Below are 20985 nucleotides of genomic sequence, written 5' to 3'. Positions count from 1 at the left end.
TGTATTTTACATATGAACAACTATAAACCTACTTTTGCCCATCCCTGTGTATTTCCTGCATTGAGCATTTGCCCCCTGGTGGTCAGTGCATCTTATAGCAACTGGTTGACCAGTCATTCAATCCTTTGATCATTTGGTTGCTTAGGCTTTTATATATAGAGATTTGCTAGATATGGTTCACTGGCTCCAGGCTTTAATTTCTTTAGCATTCTAATGTTGAGCAGTAGCCCCACTAAAGAATACCCTTTGGCCCTGTTTTCTCCCTAAAATTGATCAAAATGGAATGAAAGTTGCATCTTGGCTCCACTGAACGGAACAGAATTACAATATACTTATGGTCTTGTTGATTGTGTTTAGCATCACCCTCAGTTCATGGCATTCATCTTTTTGAAAGCGGATCTACTCTCCTGAATCCCCAAAATATTGCTGGCTGGCATTATTTAGCTCATGTGTCTTTTTATTTAATATAAAGTATTATTATGTAATGTGAATGTAGGAGTGCCTAATAGCTTTAGCTACTTTGCTAGCTGATCCAGTCTTTCCAAACTGTTAAGATTCATATAATATAGTTAAATGTCCCTATAATGAAATCACATAGTGCAATTGTTCCTACTGGTCTGGTACCCATAAAATAATTATGGTCATTCCTACCTCAGTTGAAGAAATTTTGCTAAGAAGAAATTGATTTTTTTTTTATAACAAGGTTTCTTTGCAGTTTGTTCTAACAAGAATTAGTGTTTGATTGATTTTTTTTTTATAACAAGGTTTCTTTGCAGTTTGTTCTAACCAAGATTAGTGCTTGGTGTAGCAAGTAGCTATTAACTTCAATCCTTCTATAAAAAGATACATTTAAGTAATTACCATGACTAGCTTCTTGAGAAAATTGCGTATAATTTAGTCATTTACATTGTATGTACAGAGTAATTTGGTACTTGACAAAAATGGTTAACTCGTATCTGTGACTCCTACAGATCCTACAGAGCAAGTGACACTCCAAGTGCTGCCACCAAGAAGTGCCATCAAAGAAGGGGACAACATTACTCTGAAATGCCTAGGCAATGGCAACCCTCCCCCTGAGGAGTTTTTCTTTTACTTACCAGTAAGTGCTTAAGAATTATTACTTGAGCTAGAACTCTATCATTTGTCCTGTTGTTTGGCAGCTGGCTGACATTATGGATTGAATGTACATGATGAGTAGCTTAAGTGAGAAAGGCTGTTTTTCTTGGGGACAAGGGATACCATTTTTCAGCATCTTCCAATGGTGTTGCCTTTTTTTTTTCAATGTCAAGAGATTTTGAGGAAAAATGCCAATCACAGAAAACCATAATTATAAAACCTCAACATTCATTAGCCAAGTAAACTATAAAAATCTTTAGATGCAGGTAACTGAAATGAAGAGTGATGGCAGCAAATGCTCTGATACAGATTTTAAATCCATCCATAGCACCTTCCTGAACACACCTGGGGACCTCTGAAGTAGGAACAGTCCTGTTGCAGATTATAGTTAGCTTGTCAGACTAAAGCTGGGGCTATATCTTGCCATGGTAGATGGTTTCGAAGCACCAGTTCCTTGACCTTTATCAGTATCATAGATGAAAGAAATGATATGTATAGAGGATCACTTGGATAATTCTTCTAGGATGTGTTCTAGATGTCACAGTGATAGGGAGCCAGACTAGGAGACAGCTCATGTGAGGACAACTGTTTGCTCTCCGACAGCTCTTTCTGAGTTTTTCTTTGACATAACCTGCCATTGAGAGAAGCCTTGTACAACTATTATGCGTTTACTGCAGGGGTATGTTTACAAATGTCATCTGCTGCATTACTCAGTAGTGCTGAAGACTGTCATCTTAATCCCAAGCAACATTACTCAGAAGACTAGTATAAGTAATTTCCTTTAGACTTCAATGTTGACACACAACTTTGTTTCTTCTAATAAATTGACATACTGTTTTTGTCTCATGTGCAAATGCTGTTTTGAAACTAGTTATGTTTCCACCTTGGCTATCGGGGATCACAAAGCCAAATGTTGTCTTAGTTTTAGCAATAATATCTGGTACTTATATTTTTTCAACATATATTCCCAGTTCATCTATATTTTAATATTTAGTCTGTTATTGTTTTTTTCTCCTTTTATTTATTATTTCTCCTACTTTCTCCTTCCTTCCTTGCCTCCTACTTCCTTCCTTCCTTCCTTATTTCCTACCATTCCTTTTCTCTTTTTTTATTTGGATAAATAGCATGTTTTATTTTAAGTCACCTTGAATATTTCTATCAGATTAGGCAAGGCATAAATATAAAAATAAAATATTAGAAATTAAAAAAATAAAATGTAATTCATGCTATCAATAAGACAGATGTCATCAATACAATGTAAATTAGCTCCTCAATATCAATTATTTTTCCAGGAATCAGATAATACAAACTCTACTCTTATTTGTCCAATCAAAGAACTATATAACCTTTTTTTTTATTTGAGAAAATGTCATTTTCATCAAGAAATACCACTGTTCTTATTGTAGCTACCAAGTGCAATAACCTGACATTTTGCCTCTATCAAAAGGGACAGCCCGAAGGAATAAGAAGCTCAAATACTTACACACTGACAGATGTGAGGCGCAATGCAACAGGAGACTACAGATGCTCCCTGACAGACAAAAAGAGCATGATTGCATCAACAACCATCACCGTGCACTGTAAGTCACCTTATTCTTCATATAATGTGGTTTCATGTGACTTACTGAAGGTCATAGAAACCAGCTCCACCTCACTCCAGATTTGCACTGCAATATTGAAACCTTGCATGGATCGAATAGCTGCAACTTTGATGGTGATAAACCTCCATCTTTTTTATAAATGCCTTCAGTTTGAGGTATCAACAAAACATATACATGGATATTAAAGAAATAACTCTATCTTTTAAATAAAACATTTAGATATTCCTGAAATTTACAAAGTTTGCACTTGGCACATAAAAGTATAGATTAAGTATCACTTTGAAAATAGCATAGATAATATTAATACCCAATCCCAAGCAGCACAGAGTTAATGTTAAAAATAAAAGTTAATGTAGACTCAACCTTTGGAAGAGGGAGTAGAGACTACTAAAAGCCATTTATTGTCTTCTTTGGAGAAAGATGAAACTTTTTAGAACTAGAGCCTCTTCAAAATCACCCTGAAGTACCTTTTTTTGTTAACTTTTCACCTTTTGATCTCCCCATGTACTTCAAAAGTTATATTTACTCCAGTGTAATAGCAAAAGATACACATAGAAAACAGACACTGTACTTGTGTTTGTTATATTGTAACTCCTGGAAGTCTATATTACTGATGTGCTTGATGCAGCGTGGAAATTGGGAATGAATTTGAACTGTTCTCTGGTGACACTAGACTTCACAGAGTGCTTTGGGCAAATGTCTGTCTTGCTTGTAAGTACAGACCAAACATCCTAACATATATTTTGCACCCAACAGCACCATTATATAAATAGGTTTCCTTTAGACATGATCCACTGCCATCTCATTGAGTATGAGGGGTTTCCTTGTTTTAAAATTGAAAGAGAATTTAGAAATGGTCCTGAGGAAATGATTCTAAATATTTCACTTGATAAACATCCTAACATATATTTTGCACCCAACAGCACCATCATATAAATAGGTTTCCTCTAGACATGATCCACTGCCATCCCATTGAGTATGAGGGGTTTCCTTGTTTTAAACTGAAAGAGAATTTAGAAATGGTTCTGAGGAAATGATTCTAAATATTTCACTTGACCCATAATGCTTGGGAAACAGGTAGGACAGAAGCTAAAACTTTGAGGGAGATACAGGGAGGTACTTTAGGGAACGGAGTAACCAGATGGTTACTCTGGAGTGTGTGATGTTGGAAGGGCATCCTGGGAAGGCCTGTAAAAATGGTGCACTGTTAAGAAATACTCACAGCCAGTCCACTTCTCTGTTTTTTGCTCCATATTCATGTTGTACAGATCTGAGTATGTCTGCCACCAGGGACTGTTTAGACAAAATGCAGTGACCTCTCAGGATAGCAACAGCACTACTTTTCTCTGAGAACTAATCAGTCCTGGGGCCATTATTTATCCAGCCTGTTCTATGAAAAAAAAAAAAAGTGAATTAAGAGATTATAACCAACATATAGAATTGCCTATGGAATAACTATCTGATATAACTGGGTCAATAACTAATAGTCCAGTGCTAAGAAGTGGTACATTTATATTGAAGAGATGTTAGCTACTTAGCTACTAGGAACCCTAAAACGAGAGGGCTCTTATTTGTATCACTTGTAGATCAAGCAGGGAGAAATAGATAACAGACTAATAAAGCAAAGCACTTGGATACAGCTACATAGTCCCTCCAGGATACTGGGATGAGGAAAAAAATGTAAAAGCATGTAATAGTTTAATTGGAGTTCAGTGCATTTTACTGGATTTAAATGATTTTTATTCTTGGCAGGTAGACTCTTAATATTAGATTTTAAGTCCTAGATGGCTCCTTAAAAGCTGAACATAAGTATTGCAAGCACATCAAGATTTTTCTTTAAGTTACATGAAATGAAAACATAAAAACCCCTTCGTTTGCCCATTTATCTGGATAGCTTGTTTGTTTTCCAAAAACGAGATTTGTTTTCTTTTCATTGGCGGCTGAAGGGAGTGTGTGTGGCTGGAGAATCTCCAGCCCATACTTGCACATGTTTGCAAAACAGACCTCTCAGCAGGGCTTCCACCCACAGACCCATAGTTGCTGATGAAATGTCTGCTATTTTTCTGCCAATTCCTGCACATAGAGATTCTTCATCAGAACCTCCAAAGCCCGCCATCGTGCTTTAAAATCTTTTATCACTGGCAAGTTAACGCTCTAGGAAAGGAAAACTTCTAACTCACCCTAAATAGAATTTTTATTTAAATATAATTCATCAAAAAACTCCACTTTTCTATGCGAACATGCATATTTTAATATTAAAGAGAAACTGAGAAAGCATACTTCAACAAATAGTTTTGAGAGCCTACCATGTGGCAGACACTGGAAACACAGGGACAACTCAAATTGTTGTCCCTACCCTCGTGGTGCTTATAGCCTAGCAGGAGAAACAAGAATTTAAAACTGATGTTCAAACAACCAACGAATCGCAATGATAACATGTAAAACCAAGGAGAAGCACAGGGTTTGTTAGCAAATTCCCACTGATACAGAGTGCAGTTATAACTCTGAAATTGGCAAGCACAGTATTTTACATCCTGGCCTCAATTAATTTATCTGCCATATGTTATAACCATTCATACCAGATTATTCGCCATTGTGAAATTTCTCTCACCTCTTTGACTGTTTATGTGGCAGAAGTTTTTTCTATATCTCCACTTATCAAAGTCCTTCTCAACCACTGGGGCCACAATCATACTGCCCCCTATACAAAACCTTTATTACTGCTTTGAAATCCAGTTTGGCTCTTGTCTCTATACTCTCATCTTTACTTATACCACTGTTTGTAGCCCTTCCTTTAGTTTTTTTCAACAAGTATTTATTGAGCCCCTAATTTCTAGCATGTTTGCCACCAGGTGCTGATTTCATACTGCTGTGGATTATAGTTGCATAGTTGAGTACAATTACCTCTACCTCAAAAATGGTACATTACAAGCTCAAGTGATTCATCTCTGTATCTCCAATCAGTGCTTGGAGCATAGTAGCTGTACAAGAAATGTTTATCATATTGTACTAGATTTTCCTCATACAGATTATACTATGACAGTAAAATTTTTATAGAAATTACTTCTCTAAAAGATTATACCTCCTTAGATATATATACTCAATTTTAAAAAGATGATATCTGCTAACAGTGTACCTTACAATAGATCTGATTTAAAATGTCAACTGCATGAAAAATTGAACCCTTTTTTAAAAAAAATACTCAACTACCATAGTCAATTCTCTCTGAAGAAACTATGTAGACTCCCTCATGACTTTTTAACTTATCTGCTGGCTACATATACTTGATTTTCCCATGTTATGCTTTGCCTATTGTTTTTATAATATTTACCTAGTCATCATCATTCTTTATGTTCTTCCAGAAGTGATTTAAGAATTTTTTTTCTTAAAGTGGTAGACCCCTGGGGTATACATATGTGCAGTGAAAACATCAATCATGTTAACTGCAAATAAATGCATAATCAATTAGATGGATCATTCACTTGTCTAACCTGGTCTCAAAGTTGGTTTGAAAAATGACTGATTATGCTATAGTTCAGTTATTTCAGGCACACAAATCAGTTCTGAATTTTCAAGTGCAATTAGAGGGATTTTCCCGATCACTTCTTTTATAAAATATTTTGATTATCTTCCTTCCTGGAGTTTGAATTTTAAGCAGATTTTCTGCTTCACAGATTTGGATTTGTCCTTAAATCCAAGTGGGGAAGTGACCAAGCAGATCGGGGATGCCCTGCCTGTGTCATGCACAATATCTGCTAGTCGGAACGCAACTGTGGTATGGATGAAAGTAAGTAATATTCCTTGGTAACATCTGCTGTTTGAACTGATTCTTCCTCAGGCTTCTTTTGCATTTTATGTGATATCCAATATGTATATTCATGGGTAATGTGTTTATGTACTCACACTCATACTCTATCTATACTAATAAAAGGGTAATATCCTAATTAGACCAGGTTGACCGGCCATCTTCCGGACATCTGACTTCCTTTCAGACAAAGCCATGGTGGTGAGGGCCGAGGCAGAGACAGTTAGGGGTGATCAGGCTGGCAGGGGAGGGAAGTTGGGGGCGAGATCAGGCCAGCAGGGGTCACAGTTAGGGGTGATCAGGCCAGCAGGGGTGGGCAGTTAGGGGAGATCAGGCTGGCAGAGGCAGTTAGGGACGATCAGGTAGGGAGGCAGGTGAGTGGTTAGGAGCCAGTGGTCCCAGATTGCGAGAGGGATGTCCGACTGCCCACAGGGATCGGACCTAAACCTGCAGTCAGACATCCCCCAAGAGGTCCCTCATTGGAGAGGATGCAGGCTCAGTTGAGGGAATCCCCCCTGTGCATGAATTTCATGCACCAGGCCACTAGTATATAATAATAAAAATCATGTCACAATATAATTTTAGAGGTACTAAACAATAGTGCAGCATTTATAATTGATTCTATGAAACTTAGTTTGGGGGTATTAATTTAATAATGTGTATATACTAAGTAATTATACACATATATACATGCTCAGAGATACATACATATCCCATATAATAAAAGGGTAATATGCAAATAGACCAAACAGCAGAACAACCGAACAATGACTCAAAGTGTAATATGCTAATGATATGCTAAGGCTACTCAACAGCTTGCTATGATGTGCACTGACCACCAGAGGGCAGATGCTCCAACCAGTAAGTTGGCTTACTGCTGGGGTCTGGCTGATTGGGATTGAGCGAGATGGGCCGGACAGGCCCTGGAGTCCTCCCACGGTCCCTCCTGGTCCAATCATGCACTGGTGGGGTCCCTCAGCATGGCCTGCGCCCTCTTGCAATCTGGGACCCTTTGGGGGATGTTTGAGAGCTGGTTTCAGCCCGGTCCCGCAGGCCATTCCCCTCGGGAGAGTGCCAGACGCAGGGCTCATGGCTGGCAAGTGCTGCTGTGGCAGTGCAAGCCTCTCCTGAGAGGGACTGATTGGGCAAGAGCCTGTGGCAGGCACAGTGGGGCGAGGATAACCAGGAGTGGCAGGTAGAAGCTGCAGGTGGCATTGGACTGCGGGTTTTGGCCCAATCCCCGCAGGCCACCTAGAGGGACCCCACCCATGCACGAATTCGTGCACCAGGCCTCTAGAACATCTATATTTTTTAGGGCTGAAGGATTTATGATGTGTTGTAACCTACATTATTCTCACATGACAGTTACAACAACCCTGTGAAATATGCAGGACATTTATTATTTCCTCGCATTAATCATAAAGAGGTTGAAATGAAAGAAATCACAAAGCACATAAGTGACAGAGTAGAGACTTGAGCTCCAGCCTTACTAAGAGTAAAGATTGCTGAAACTAATCTTAAGTGTCTGAATGTGTGTTCTACTGAAGTAGTAACTCTTTGGAGGTACATATCTCTTTCATCTTTAAGCCATAGTAGAACACCTGGAACATGCTAGGATCTCAGTCAGTACTTTTTGAGGGAGTGCTAATATTTTCTTGTAATTGTCTGAAATGTAGGGCATTTCCTGGACCCAATTATTGCTATATTTTTAGAGTACGAAAGTAGGATTGGTAATTTGTTATTTGAGACAGGGTTCCCCCGAAAGTCAATGGTTGTAACTGTGATCCCTCCACCCAAATCCTTGGCTACTAAATCTAAACACTTAGTACATTAATCCCCAGAACATGGCATATAACAGGAGCATTTTACCAGTAAAGTGTTGACAACACGCATACATACCATTTGAAGTAAGGGTTGGCAAGTATTATCTTTATAAACAATTGTGGAGAAATTTATTCCTAGAGCTTCTTCTTGATGAAAATATAAATAACTTTGTATTGCTCTTTGATCTCTTTTAATGGCAGATCCAGTTACTTGTTCTCTGACTCTTTCTTATTGCACTTTGTTTTAACCACCTTATCACAACTTTTTGTTCACTCAGATATTAAAGTGTTACTCAAGAGACTATATATTTAACATTATATATTTATAGTAGTTGATAATCAAAGGGCTAGACAAGTTCTAAGCAATTAGACTACTCAGTGGCATTCTGAACATTCATAGTATGTTTTACTACAGGACTAGAGACTCTAGTTTACTTGACTAAACCAGTTTCTATATCAACTGCAGTCACTGTTGTTAATTGAATACCTAATATCAGTGATCAATATTGTCTGGCCATTGGTTTGTTGATGGGAGAGGAAAAAATTCATAGTGGACAAAGATCACATAATCTTAGGATTCAGTTTAGTTGTCTGCTTCTGAGCATTTCAATTCCTAATAAAATAGCATCATTTTCTATATATCAAGTGATTATTTTAAATTAAATGTTATATTTCCTTTGTTCATTGAAATTGGATAGTAAGTTGTTATTAAGGGTTTCTTTAAAAAGCATGTTGTCACCCTAGCCAGTTTGGCTCAGTGGGTAGAGAATCAGCCCGTGGACTGAAGGGTCCCGAGTTTGATTCCAGTCAAGGGCACATACCTTGGTTGCAGGCTCCATCCCCAGCCCTGGTCAGGGCATGTACTGGAAGCAACCAACTGATGTGTTTGTATCTCTGTCTCTCTGCCTCCCTTCCACTCTCTCTAAAAATCAAAGGAAAAATATCCTTGGGTGAGGATTAAGCAATCAATCAATCAATCAATCAATCAAGCATGTTGTCATTCATAATTGCCATGGCTCTGTACTGGATCCCCTGTTGATAACTGTATCCTTTCACGCATCTATACCCATCATCAATTACTTAGCACAAGTCTTCAATGTCTGTCATTCCTAGTTATACATTTTCTACAAGGAGTAATTACTATGCATCAAGAACTTTCCTTAGTGTAAACACATTGTATTGTTTTTATAAAAAGGCCTCATAACAGTTCAAGAAGGTTATTACCCTCTTTTACAAATAATAAAACTGAGTCTCAGAAATTTAAGAACTGCTCCAAATTACAAGTTCAATACACAGAAAAGTCTGAAATAATGTCTGGTTCTAGGAGTACTAAAGAAAAGGGAAACCTACTTTTGAAGTCATCCGAAGTTAAGAAAAAGAAGCTTGTGTTTTCATTAGACCCAGAAGAATCATTTTAGGCCTAATTATTTATCTAGTAAACACATTGAGAGTTATTATTGTGCCCTGTGCAGTAATTAACTTTTTATTTAATCAGGATAACACCAGGCTTAAATCTAGCCCATCATTTTCTAGTCTCCAATATCAGGATGCGGGAAACTATGTCTGTGAAACTGCTCTGCAGGAGGTGGAAGGACTAAAGAAAAGAGAGTCATTGACTCTCATTGTAGAAGGTAATAAAATACTTGAACACTCCCTCCATATTTTCTTTGAGAATTTGCTCTCTGGTTAATTCTATGACCTTTGGTCAACATCTTATTTTGTTTTTAATAATATTTCAGGAAAACCTCAAATCAGAATGACAAAAATCATTGATCCCAGAGGCCTGTCTAAAACAGTCATCTGCCATGTGGAAGGGTTTCCAAAGCCTGCCATACAGTGGACAATTACTGGTAGCGGAAGTGTCATAAACCAAGCAAGTATTCGTCTTCTTGTTATATGCTGCACTTGGTCCAATATGGGGTTTTATCTGGACTTACACTGTGGGTGAAGCTGCTTACCAAGGTGAAATTTTCAGAATGTCCTCAGAGGAAGCTTTTGCTAAATTCTTAATTTTCCCAAAAGCAGAACATGGCTCAAAGAGATTTTAGATACCAGGGCCATGGAGAATGAAAGAATCATGGTGTTGTGGTCAGTATCTGTTTTTAAAAGAACATAAATTGGATGTTGTTCCATGGTAATTAACTCCTGAAACCTGGTGATTAAAACATTAAGGTATGTACTTTTCTGCATGATAAACTTAACACGTCTGAGTATAAGTGGCCTCCATTACTTTGCTTACTTACGCACATTAAGGGATATTTCCTCTTAAAACTGGGCCCTGAAGTGTGGTAGAGAACACATTCAAGTGTTCGCTGACATCTGGTCTGGTTTGTGTGTGCCAGGGCCAGGGCTAGAGTAAGGCTAACATAGTATCTAGGATGTGTCCTTCTGAACCAAAGGAAACATAAACCAAAACTTAATATTTGTACTTTTGTCAGGACATTTTAGTCATAGTAAAGGGCTAAGAAGTTATGAACACTACCAGTAATTTTCTTTTTACTTTGACAAAATTAAAAAAAATTAAAACGATGAGAATATGGTCTGTCACTAGGGGTTCAGAGCTAGAATCTCATTAACTTGTCCGTCTGCTGAGGTTACTGAGATACTTCTTAATTCCATTTTCTCTCTGACAGTCTTCAGGTCGCTCTTCTCAGTGGAGCCACATAAAGACTCTTCAACAACACCCAGAGGTGCCATTTGATTCTCTGAATCTTCTGTGTTGCCTTCTTCCCAGCTTTGGGCCCAGTTGCAATCTGAGAAGGCATACATAAAGCAGAGTTGCAATTGAGTTTTAAACTTAAATTTCTACTCTTTCTCTGTCCAGGGATGTTGGGCTGGTGGTCCAAATTATGTAATGTGGTTTTGCAGAGCAAGGTGAATTTTGGCTCTTTTACCTATGGTTGATGCATATATATTTGCATAATTCCAAACATGGAAGGTCCCCAAAGCAAAAGACTACCGATCTGGTTAGGTGGGATGGGGACACACAGAAAGCATGCATGAGCAGGACAGAGAGGCTCTGGCAGGAAATGCAGGTGTCCTGACTCAGGTGAAGATGTGAACCACCTATACAATGTACAAGTTAAATTTTAGCATCAAAAATGACTATTTCTTTTTTTTTTTGCTTTTCCCCCTTCTTTTATTCAATTAAAGTCAAAAAGGACTTATAGGTATTGGTAATGTGAATGTAAAAAAATAGAAAAATAAGCACCCAATAAATATTTGATGAATGAAAGATGCAAAGGTATAAAAGAAATGAGTAAATATATGTTGTAGAGTTAAAAATAACAAGAAGAAAGACTCAGTGAGAAAGTCACATGAAAAATACTGGTGGGAAGTGGTACAATAGCAGGTGAACTTACTATGAGGATAAAAATAATAATGCTATTCTTCATTGTCAAGGAGAAGAATTGATTCTGGCCCACTAGGTGATATGTTATTTTTCTTGTTCTAGGTTTGTGCTGATACACATAATCTTTTATTTGTTCCCTCCAAAAACACATGGTGAATCTATTATTTTACAACTCCTGAAAACCCTGCCCCACCCTGCCCCAGGAACTAGAAAAAATCCCTAAGCATGAAACTAGCTCTTGTTCTCAAGGTCCTTACATTGCAGCTGAAGGGAAACTAAGTCGGAACCAATACATGGCGTGTCTAAATAGGGATTAAGAAAAGAGCACAAGTACATATTTGCTCTTGTCGTATTAGACTTAGGAGTCTAGTCCTAGGAAGAGATTAAAGTGAATTGTCTCATTTTTGGAGGAATTAAATACAGTGATTGTCCTCATCAATACTTCACAACAAAATGAATTTACCAATAACTAAGAAAGAACTCATCCTCTGTGTTTAGCTCAGGACAATTGAGGAAAAAAGAGTTAGATTTCCCATGAGTAAAAGCCTATATAAATATGTACTTAGATATAATGGTCGTCCTATGTACCAAGAGGTCACAGATTGGATTTCCAGTCAGGGCACATGCCCAGGCTCGATCCCCAGTAGGGGGTGTGTAGGAGGCAGCCAATTGTTTCTTGCTCATCGATGTTTCTATATCTTTCCCTTTCCATTTCTTTCTCTGAAATCAATAAAAACATATTTTTTAAAAGAGCACTGAATTCATTAGTTTATTATGGGAAAATTGATGATTAATATTTTGAAATAAGTACTCTCATGCCAAAATATTAACTACTCTGAGTATCTTTTGAAAAGATGAGTTTAGTGAATTTAATTATTAGAATTTATAATACAAGCATAAACAGGAGTCCAATTATGAATTTACTACTTTTTTTCTCCTCTCTGCTGTAGATGTAAACCTGAAGTAGTCTATGTCTATGACCTTACATATACCCTTGAACACTAGATAGCACTACAGAGCACCACACCTATCCTGTTTCACTCAGCATTACTCTTTCCCGTGTTATTGACCTAGTTCCATTTCTAAATCTGTATTTCTTTGTTCTTTTCCAGACAGAGGAATCTCCTTATATCAATGGCAAGTATTATAGTAAAATTATCATTTCCCCTGAAGAGAATGTTACATTAACTTGCACAGCAGAAAACCAGCTGGAGAGAACAGTAAACTCCTTGAATGTCTCTGCTAGTGAGTATTTCATTTCTGACATTTAAAAAGTAAGAAAATTTGAAGTTATTCTTCATTAGTTTAAAATCTTCAATTCCATCTTCCTATCCTGCATTATGGTAAGTTTTATTTATTTTTCATTTAGTATCATCATCATAGGTTCTTTTTTATTTTTTATTTGTGGTGTCCATTCTTGTATAATTCTTGTCTTGACAGCTAAATCATTTCATGTCTTATGAGTCAAAGGCCTTAACTTATATGGGAATGTTTCCTAAGAGCATGAGATGATATGAACTGAGTTGCTATTATTTAATCTATATTTTGTGTTCAGAGTACAGATAATTCAAAGATTTTCTTAAAACACTTGTGTAACAGTTTTAATTTTGATAACATTTTAATTATCTTTAATCTGTTATTTTGCATACTAATTATTTGTGGTATTTATCCTACTGTTATTTTATACAGGAATGTCACATGCTTAAAGTCATTTAGCAAATTGGTAGTCAAATTGGTGTCAGAATTAATGAAATCCAGTTTTAAAAATTGATGCTTTTGAATACAATATTTGAATCATAGCTAAAAGTCATATGAGGTTATCTCAGAAAAAGTGAAAAAAAATTGTCAATAGTGAAATCAGGGTAATACATGCACACGAAATGCAGCTTCTGAAAACATTTGTCATTTATTTGAAATTATCCATCATCTTCAGTTCTGTCATTGTTCCTATTACTAAATCAACCTGAAATCAGGAGAGGCTTAGAATGAGGTTCAGCTCCGAACAGGAGGCTACCTGACCTTCCAAACTCTTACTCTTCAGTCAGTTGGAATCTGTATGTGACATTAGCAGGATAGGGATACACTGGCCAGGAGTTAGCTGGAGCCAGGAGAAAATAATTGTCTAAAGATAATAGTTTTTAACAGATTATGACTGGAATATTAAAGCCTGCTGAACAGACAAGAAAAGAACCAAACAAATTTAACTGGAAAATAGGAGCATTGACTTCTCAGAATTTAATTCAGCGAGTATTGATTTGTCCTACCTAGAAAGGGAACGTATCCTTTCTCCCTGAACACAAGTCTCTCTTTTTATTTTAACCCATTGAAGAGTGGTCTTCTAGACTTTGCAGTGGCTTGACCAACATTTAATACAGTCGTTTTTCAGTTCAGTGAGCACCTCCTGAGATCCCCATTTTTATGAGGAAAGATTGGGGAATCTGCAGTTTAACAAACATCACTGTAAGTGCTGGTTCAGGCCCATGCCTAGGAGAATATTTAGGTCATTTGACTTCAGCCGGTAATCCACTGCAGCAGTGATTCCTAGAATGAGCCAGGAGCCTGGCACCAGCAGAGTTATTTGAAGGCTTTTACAAAATCACACACAGTGCCTCTTAACTTCCAAGACATCCCCAGTTTTAACCTCCAGACCCACTACTTTAAGGAGGTCTCTAGTGGTAAGTCCCTAACACTAACGAGGAAAATTACTTCTCCTCTATGGAGGCAGGAAAAATTGAGAAAATTTGAGAAACACTGCATTGTATATTTCATATGTGGCAACTTGTTTCTCCTTAAAAAAAAAAAAAAAGTCCCATCAAAAGGTGGCAGATTGTGGGGAAATTTCTATGTATTTTAGATTCATACTATAGCTTGTCAGTTGTGAAATTTTTATGGTAAATTCATCCTTTTGCAATTTTAACTACTCTCCTTCCTTAAAAGAAGATTAATTGTCTTGTAGAAAAGTTCCCGCTCTATTAAATGTAAAAAAATTTTCTACCCTTAGCTTTAGAATAGATATTTTATCTCTAAGTATTATTATATCATACTATAATAGTAAAGGTGACTTTCATTTATCAACAAATTTTGTTTTTAATTTCATATTAACATTTTTCATTTCAGTAAGTATTCCAGAACACGATGAGGCAGATGTGATAAGTGGTAGGTACTATGCTGCCGACTCTTCTTCCTTGACTATCAGCTCAAGATTTATGAAGTGTCAATGTTTAAGTAATTTTCTTAGCCTCCACAATTTTGACTTGAATTAAAATGAAACGAGATAGTAAGAATGCTAAAATTGTATCCTTTCAATTCACAAGTTTGCATGTTACTAATAGTAGTGAGCCACAATCATTTTTAATAAGAAATAATAACCAGATTGATTTCCTTCCAAAAATTCTTGGCATTGTCTATAATCGCATGGGCCTTTCTTCTTTGTTGTAGATGAAAACAGAGAAAAGGTGAATGATCAGGCAAAGCTCATTGTGGGCATCGTCGTTGGTCTCCTCCTTGCTGCCCTCGTTGCTGGAGTTGTCTACTGGCTGTACATGAAGAAATCAAAGTAAGTTGTGTGGGAAAGATCTTTCTTGTTCATTGACATCCACCGGGAGAAAATGCAATGCTCCACCCAGCTGTAATTTCTATGATAGGAAAGACATATCACCCACCTCAGGCTGATCCTGTTTGCTTTCAGCTCATAGTGATATTACCAACATCGGGGACACGGCTTGGAGTATGATTTCACATGTGTCTCATTACTTTTCTCAGTCAATAGTCCGAATTCAACTATTTAATTTTTCAATGCCTAGGTGGATTTTTAAAAACCACATATTGCCTAGAAGTCAACCATTCTAAACCATTTTATGGAGGTTGATAGAGATTACTTAAAAGTGACTAGTACTTCCTGCACATATGGCCAAGTGTCTTTGCAGGGACAGGTCTAGCCATCAGTGAAACTGCCACTGAGCTAGAATGATCTTGTTGTCACTACTCCTCTATTGTATTTAGGTCACATTGCCCCATAGAATGATGTAATTCAAAGAAAAATTATTCATTATTTCATCTTGAATTTTAAAAAAAATTATTAGACAAAGTACCAAGACTACTTTAAAATGATTTAGATGGTGTTTAGGTTTAAAATTATTAGAATCATAAAATAATACAGATAGTATCAACCTTATAATTCATCTAACAGTGGTTTTAATGAAAATACAATTAACTAATAAATATTCTTAACATTCACACATGCCTGGTACTTACTCCTCATCACCCCACCCCTGACCCTATATTGAGATGAACTTGGGCAGAGATGGGCTTTAGCATTTGCATTTTTTAAAAGTTTTATTGGTGGTTCTGTGATATACTGCTCATTTAAAACATGGGCTTCTAATCCTCTTATCTTATAAATGAAGACATTGACTTTTGCAAGGGGATGTGTATAGCTAGTGGCAAATTTGGACTTAATTTTATATCTTCTTGTTGTCTAATATAACCACTTTTAACAGCTCAGGTAAATTAACCTAAAAGAAAATCAAACGAAAAAGCACACTCAGTGTTCATGATCTTACTCTATGAAGATATTAACAATTTCAGTGGAAAAATATTCAAATGGAGCTCAAGGAGAGGCCCTAGCTCAGAAATTTTTAAGTCACATAATATGAGCATGTATTGAGCTCGGTTTTATTCTCATAACCCATCTTTGAAGTAGATACTATTATTATTCATACCAGGGGCCCAGTGCACGAATTCATGCACCTTGAAAGGAACTGTGGGCCACAAGGCTGCAGTGGGCACAGAGGGGGTCTCGGCCCATCCTCTGCACTCCTGCCTGGCTCCTTCCGCTGAGGTCCCTGGTCGCCTGTCTGCCGGCAGTCCCACTCCCACTGCTGCTGCTCCCATGCACTGATGCACTGGCCCCGCTCGCACCCACTGATGGCACAGAGTGATTGGGGCCTGATGGCACTGAGCAATTGGGGCCAGCGCCAGCAGCAGGTGCGAGCAAGGCCAGCACTGTCAGTGGGGTGCGAGCAGCAGCTGCTGCCCTGATCGCCCCTCAGGAGCAGGGGGAGGTGGAGAAGCCCTGATCAGGGCCACCACCAGGTGCTGGCAGTGGGTGTGAATAGCGGCTCTGGCGCCAGCACCGGGTATGAGCAGAGCCAGTGCCAGCAGCAGGTGTGAGCACCGGGCGGGACCATGGCATGGGAACAAAGAATTTTCAGTAACCACCAGAGACTCGCCCCAATGACAGTGACTGGCGCCCAGCCTTGGTCTGGCGCCCCCTCTCACCTGTTCCACTATCCAACCGTGGCCAACGCCCTGCATGTTCCACGCATGCCCCCTGGTGGTCAGCACATGTCATAGCGACCGGTTCGGTTGTTCTGCCATTTGGTCTATTTGCATGTTAGGGTTTTACATATAGAGATTTTACATTTTAAAAAATCTAAGGCAGGGAATGGTTGAATGACTTGAACAGTTGATAAGGGACAGAATTGTCTTTAAGGCAGTGATGTTTTAGAATCTTTGTGTTGTTTTAGAATCACCAGGCCTTACTACCTCTCACTGCCTTACTTTTTCTCTTGTTTGGTCATGTAAGGCAGAACCATTTTCGTATTGTATGTTGAGTTTGATGTATATATGCACATTCACATTGAGGTACAGTCATTTCTGATCTTGGGACTTCACTCCTCAATCTTGGTCAGTCCCCACCATCACATGGTAACACGTGTTCCTTTTCTCAATGAACATTTTGCCTACAACTACTTCATGTGGGTTTGTGTCTATGGTTTCTGTGGAAAATTTAGGAAGTTTCCCTGCCTGTGCCATGAAAGTGAAAGGAAATGCAAAGAGTTTCCCAGAGGCAATATCTATCTTATAGAAATTCGCTATCTATTTCTATGTTTCCTAATGATCAAAATCTATAACAGACAATAATGAATGCACAAATCTAGCAGCTTGGGCTCTAGGGTTTTTCTATTTTATTTTCTTAGGATTTCTGACATACTCCAAAGTAATTTTATATCCTAAAAGAATGAAAATAAAATTTTCCTATGTTCAGAAATTGAGCTGAAAAATGAGCAGAAGTACTCTAAATTATGATCAAATGACTGTTAAATTCTTGAACTATCCCCAACATCCTTAATCACCCTATTCTAATTCCCAGTATTTCATCAGATACCATTTGTCTATGAATAGAAGAAATTTATGTGGGCGGTTAGGTTGTTACTACATTAGTTATTATCATATGGTAACCTAAAATTAACATCATGTATAAATAAATGGACACTTGCCTTTATAGTATCAATAGGCTAATAGTTAAGCCTTCCTGAATTTCCTTTACAGTATCTTACTAAAGCATTATTCTAATTCCAAAACCAGATAAAAACACTACAAAGAAAGAGAATTACAGGCCAATATCACTAATAAACATAGATGTTAAAATCCTCAACAAAATTCTAGCAAATCAGATCCAGCATTACATTAGAAAGATCATACATCATGACAAGTGGGATTTATTCCAGGGATGCAAGGCTGGTACAATATCCACAAATTAATAAACGTTATAGATCACATAAACAAATTGATATACAAAAATCACATAATCAATAAAAAGTATCTTGGAAACAAATGACAATAAAAACACAACAATCCAAAATCTCTGGGACACAGTGAAAGCAGTCCTGAGATGGAAGTTCATAGCCCTATAGGCATACTTCAAAAAAAAATGGTAATAAATTATCTAACCCAACAACTTAAAGAATTAGAAAGAGAGCAACAAGAAAAGCCCAGAGTAAGCAGAAGGAAGGAAATAGTAAAGATCAGAGTGAAAACAAATGACAAGAGACAAAAGAAAAACACACACACACACACACACACACACACACACACACACAAAAAAAAAAAAATAACAATACAAAAGATGAATAAAATCAAGAGCTGGTTCTTTGAAAGGATAAACAAGATTGATGAACCTCTAGCCAGGCTCACCAAGAAAGAAAGAGGACCAAAATAAAAAAAAAATCAGAAATGAAAGAGGTGAAGTAACAACTGACCCCACAGACACACAAAGGATTATAAAAAAAAATACTATGAACAACTCTACTCCAACAAACTGGACAACCTAGAAAAAATGGACATATTCTTAGAAAAATACAAGCTTCCAAACTCGATCAGGAAGAATCAAAAAACATAAATAGGCCAATAACTACTGATGAAATTGAAACAGTAATCAAAAAACTGTTTTTAACAAAAGACCCGGTCCTTAGGGGAGTTTTACCAAACATTCAAAGAAGAACTAAAACCTGTCCTCAGATTATTCCAAAAAATTCAGGAGGAAGGAAGACTTCCAAGCTCTTTCTATGAAGCCAGCATTATCCTAATCACAAAACCAGATATAGACACTACAAAGAAAGAGAATTATAGGCCAACTAGAGGCCTGGTGCATGACATTTGTGCACTGGGGGATGGGGGGCAGGGTCCCTCAGTCTGACCTATGCACTATTGCAGTCCAGGGGTCCTCAGGGGATGTCTGACTGATGGCTTAGTCTGGCTTCCCGTGGAAAGACTCATGCCACCGACACTGTGCTCATCAGTCATCAGTCGCCTTCTGGCTGAGCAGCTCTCCCACTGTGGGGCAACTCCTGCATTGAACATCTGACCCCTGATGGTCAGTGTGCGTCATAGCAACCGGTCATTCCGCCATTTGGACAATTGGCATATTACCCTTTTATAATATAGGATATCCATGATGAACATAGATGCATTATATCAATTGATGCAGACAATGCATTTGACAAAATCCAACACCCTTTCCTGGTAAAAACCCTCAACAAAGTGGGAATAGAGAGCTCATACCTCAAAATAATAAAAACCTTATATGAAAAACCTACAGTCAACATAGTACTCAATGTGCAAAAACTAAAACAATTTCCCCTAAGGACAGGAACAAGACAAGGATGCCCATTCTCACCACTCCTGTTCAACATAGTACTGGAACTGCTAGCCATATCTGTCAGACAAGAAGAAGAAATAAAAGGCATCCAAATTGGAAAAGAAGAAGTAAAACTGTCATTATTCGCAGATGACATGATACAGTACATAGAAAACCCCGAAGACTCCATAAAAGAACTACTAGACCTAATAAATGAATTCTGCAATGTAGCAGGATACAAAATTAACATCCAGAAATCTGTGGCCTTTTTATACACCAATAATGAACTCACAGAAAGCAAAACTAAAAAAATAATCCCATTTACCATTGCACCAAAAATATTAAGATACCTAGGAATAAACTTAACTAAGGAGGTAAAAAAACAAACAAACACCTGTCAGAAAACTACAGGACATTGAAAAAACAGAGATAGAGGAAGACATAAACAGATGGAAGAACATATCGTGTTCATGGGCTGGTAGTATCAACATCATTAAAATGTCCAAACTACCCAAAGAAATCTATGGATTCAATGCAATCCCCATTAAAATACTAACAGCTTATTTCAAAGACCTACAACAAACTCTCCAAAATTTCATATGCAATTTTAAAAAGACCTGAATAGCCACAGCAGTCTTGAGAAAGAAAAACAAAGTTGGAGGGATCACAATATAAAATATCAAGCTATATTACGAAGTCACTGTTCTCAAAACTGCCTGGTACTGGCACAAGAACAGACATATAAACCAATGGAACAGAACAGAGACTCCAGAAATCAACCCAAGCCATTATGCCCAGTTAATATTTGACAAAGGAGGCAAGAGCATACAATGGAGTCAAGATAGGCTCTTCAATAAATGGTGTTGGGAAAATTGGACAGATATATGCAAAAAAATGAAACTAGAGCACCAACTTACACCATACACAAAAATAAATTCAAAATGGATAAAGGACTTAAACATGAGACGGGAAACCATAAAAATCCTAGAAGAATCCATAGGCAGCAAAATAGCAGACATATATCGTAGTAATATCTTTACTGATACAGTTCCTAGGACAATGGAAACTAAGGAGAAAATAAACAAATGGGACTACATCAAAATAAGAACCTTCTGCACAGCAAAAGAAACCATCAACAAAACAACAAGAAAGCCCACTGCATGGGAGAACATATTTGCCAATGTTATGTTCAACAAGGGTTTAATCTCCAAAATTTATAGGGAATGCATACAACTTAACAAAAGGAAGATAAGACAATCCAATCAAAAAATGGGCAAAAGACCTAAGTAGACACTTTTCAAAAGAGGACATACAAAAGGCCAGGAGACATGAAAACATGCTCAAAGTCACTAATCATCTGAGAGATG

General features: G+C 37.5%; 1 protein-coding gene across 5 annotated transcripts in view; it reads left to right on the top strand.

Moving 5' to 3' along the window:
* Positions 1-20985, top strand: part of ALCAM (activated leukocyte cell adhesion molecule) — a 231728-nt gene that overhangs the window by 188398 nt on the left and 22345 nt on the right. For 3 of the 5 annotated variants that reach the window (XM_014534290.1, XM_005859618.2, XM_014534289.1), the window contains exons 7-14: positions 972-1099; positions 2564-2696; positions 6392-6504; positions 9841-9976; positions 10085-10218; positions 12810-12942; positions 14815-14853; positions 15136-15253. In XM_014534290.1, the coding sequence (XP_014389776.1) occupies positions 972-1099; positions 2564-2696; positions 6392-6504; positions 9841-9976; positions 10085-10218; positions 12810-12942; positions 14815-14853; positions 15136-15253 (934 nt within the window). The remainder of the gene's footprint in view (positions 1-971; positions 1100-2563; positions 2697-6391; positions 6505-9840; positions 9977-10084; positions 10219-12809; positions 12943-14814; positions 14854-15135; positions 15254-20985) is intronic. The other 2 variants (XM_014534292.1, XM_014534291.1) reach the window with 2 other exon arrangements.

Source organism: Myotis brandtii, unplaced genomic scaffold (genome assembly GCF_000412655.1).
Source record: "Myotis brandtii unplaced genomic scaffold, ASM41265v1 scaffold128, whole genome shotgun sequence".
Lineage (NCBI taxonomy): Eukaryota > Metazoa > Chordata > Mammalia > Chiroptera > Vespertilionidae > Myotis > Myotis brandtii.
This window is presented reverse-complemented; position numbering and strand designations above follow the sequence as displayed.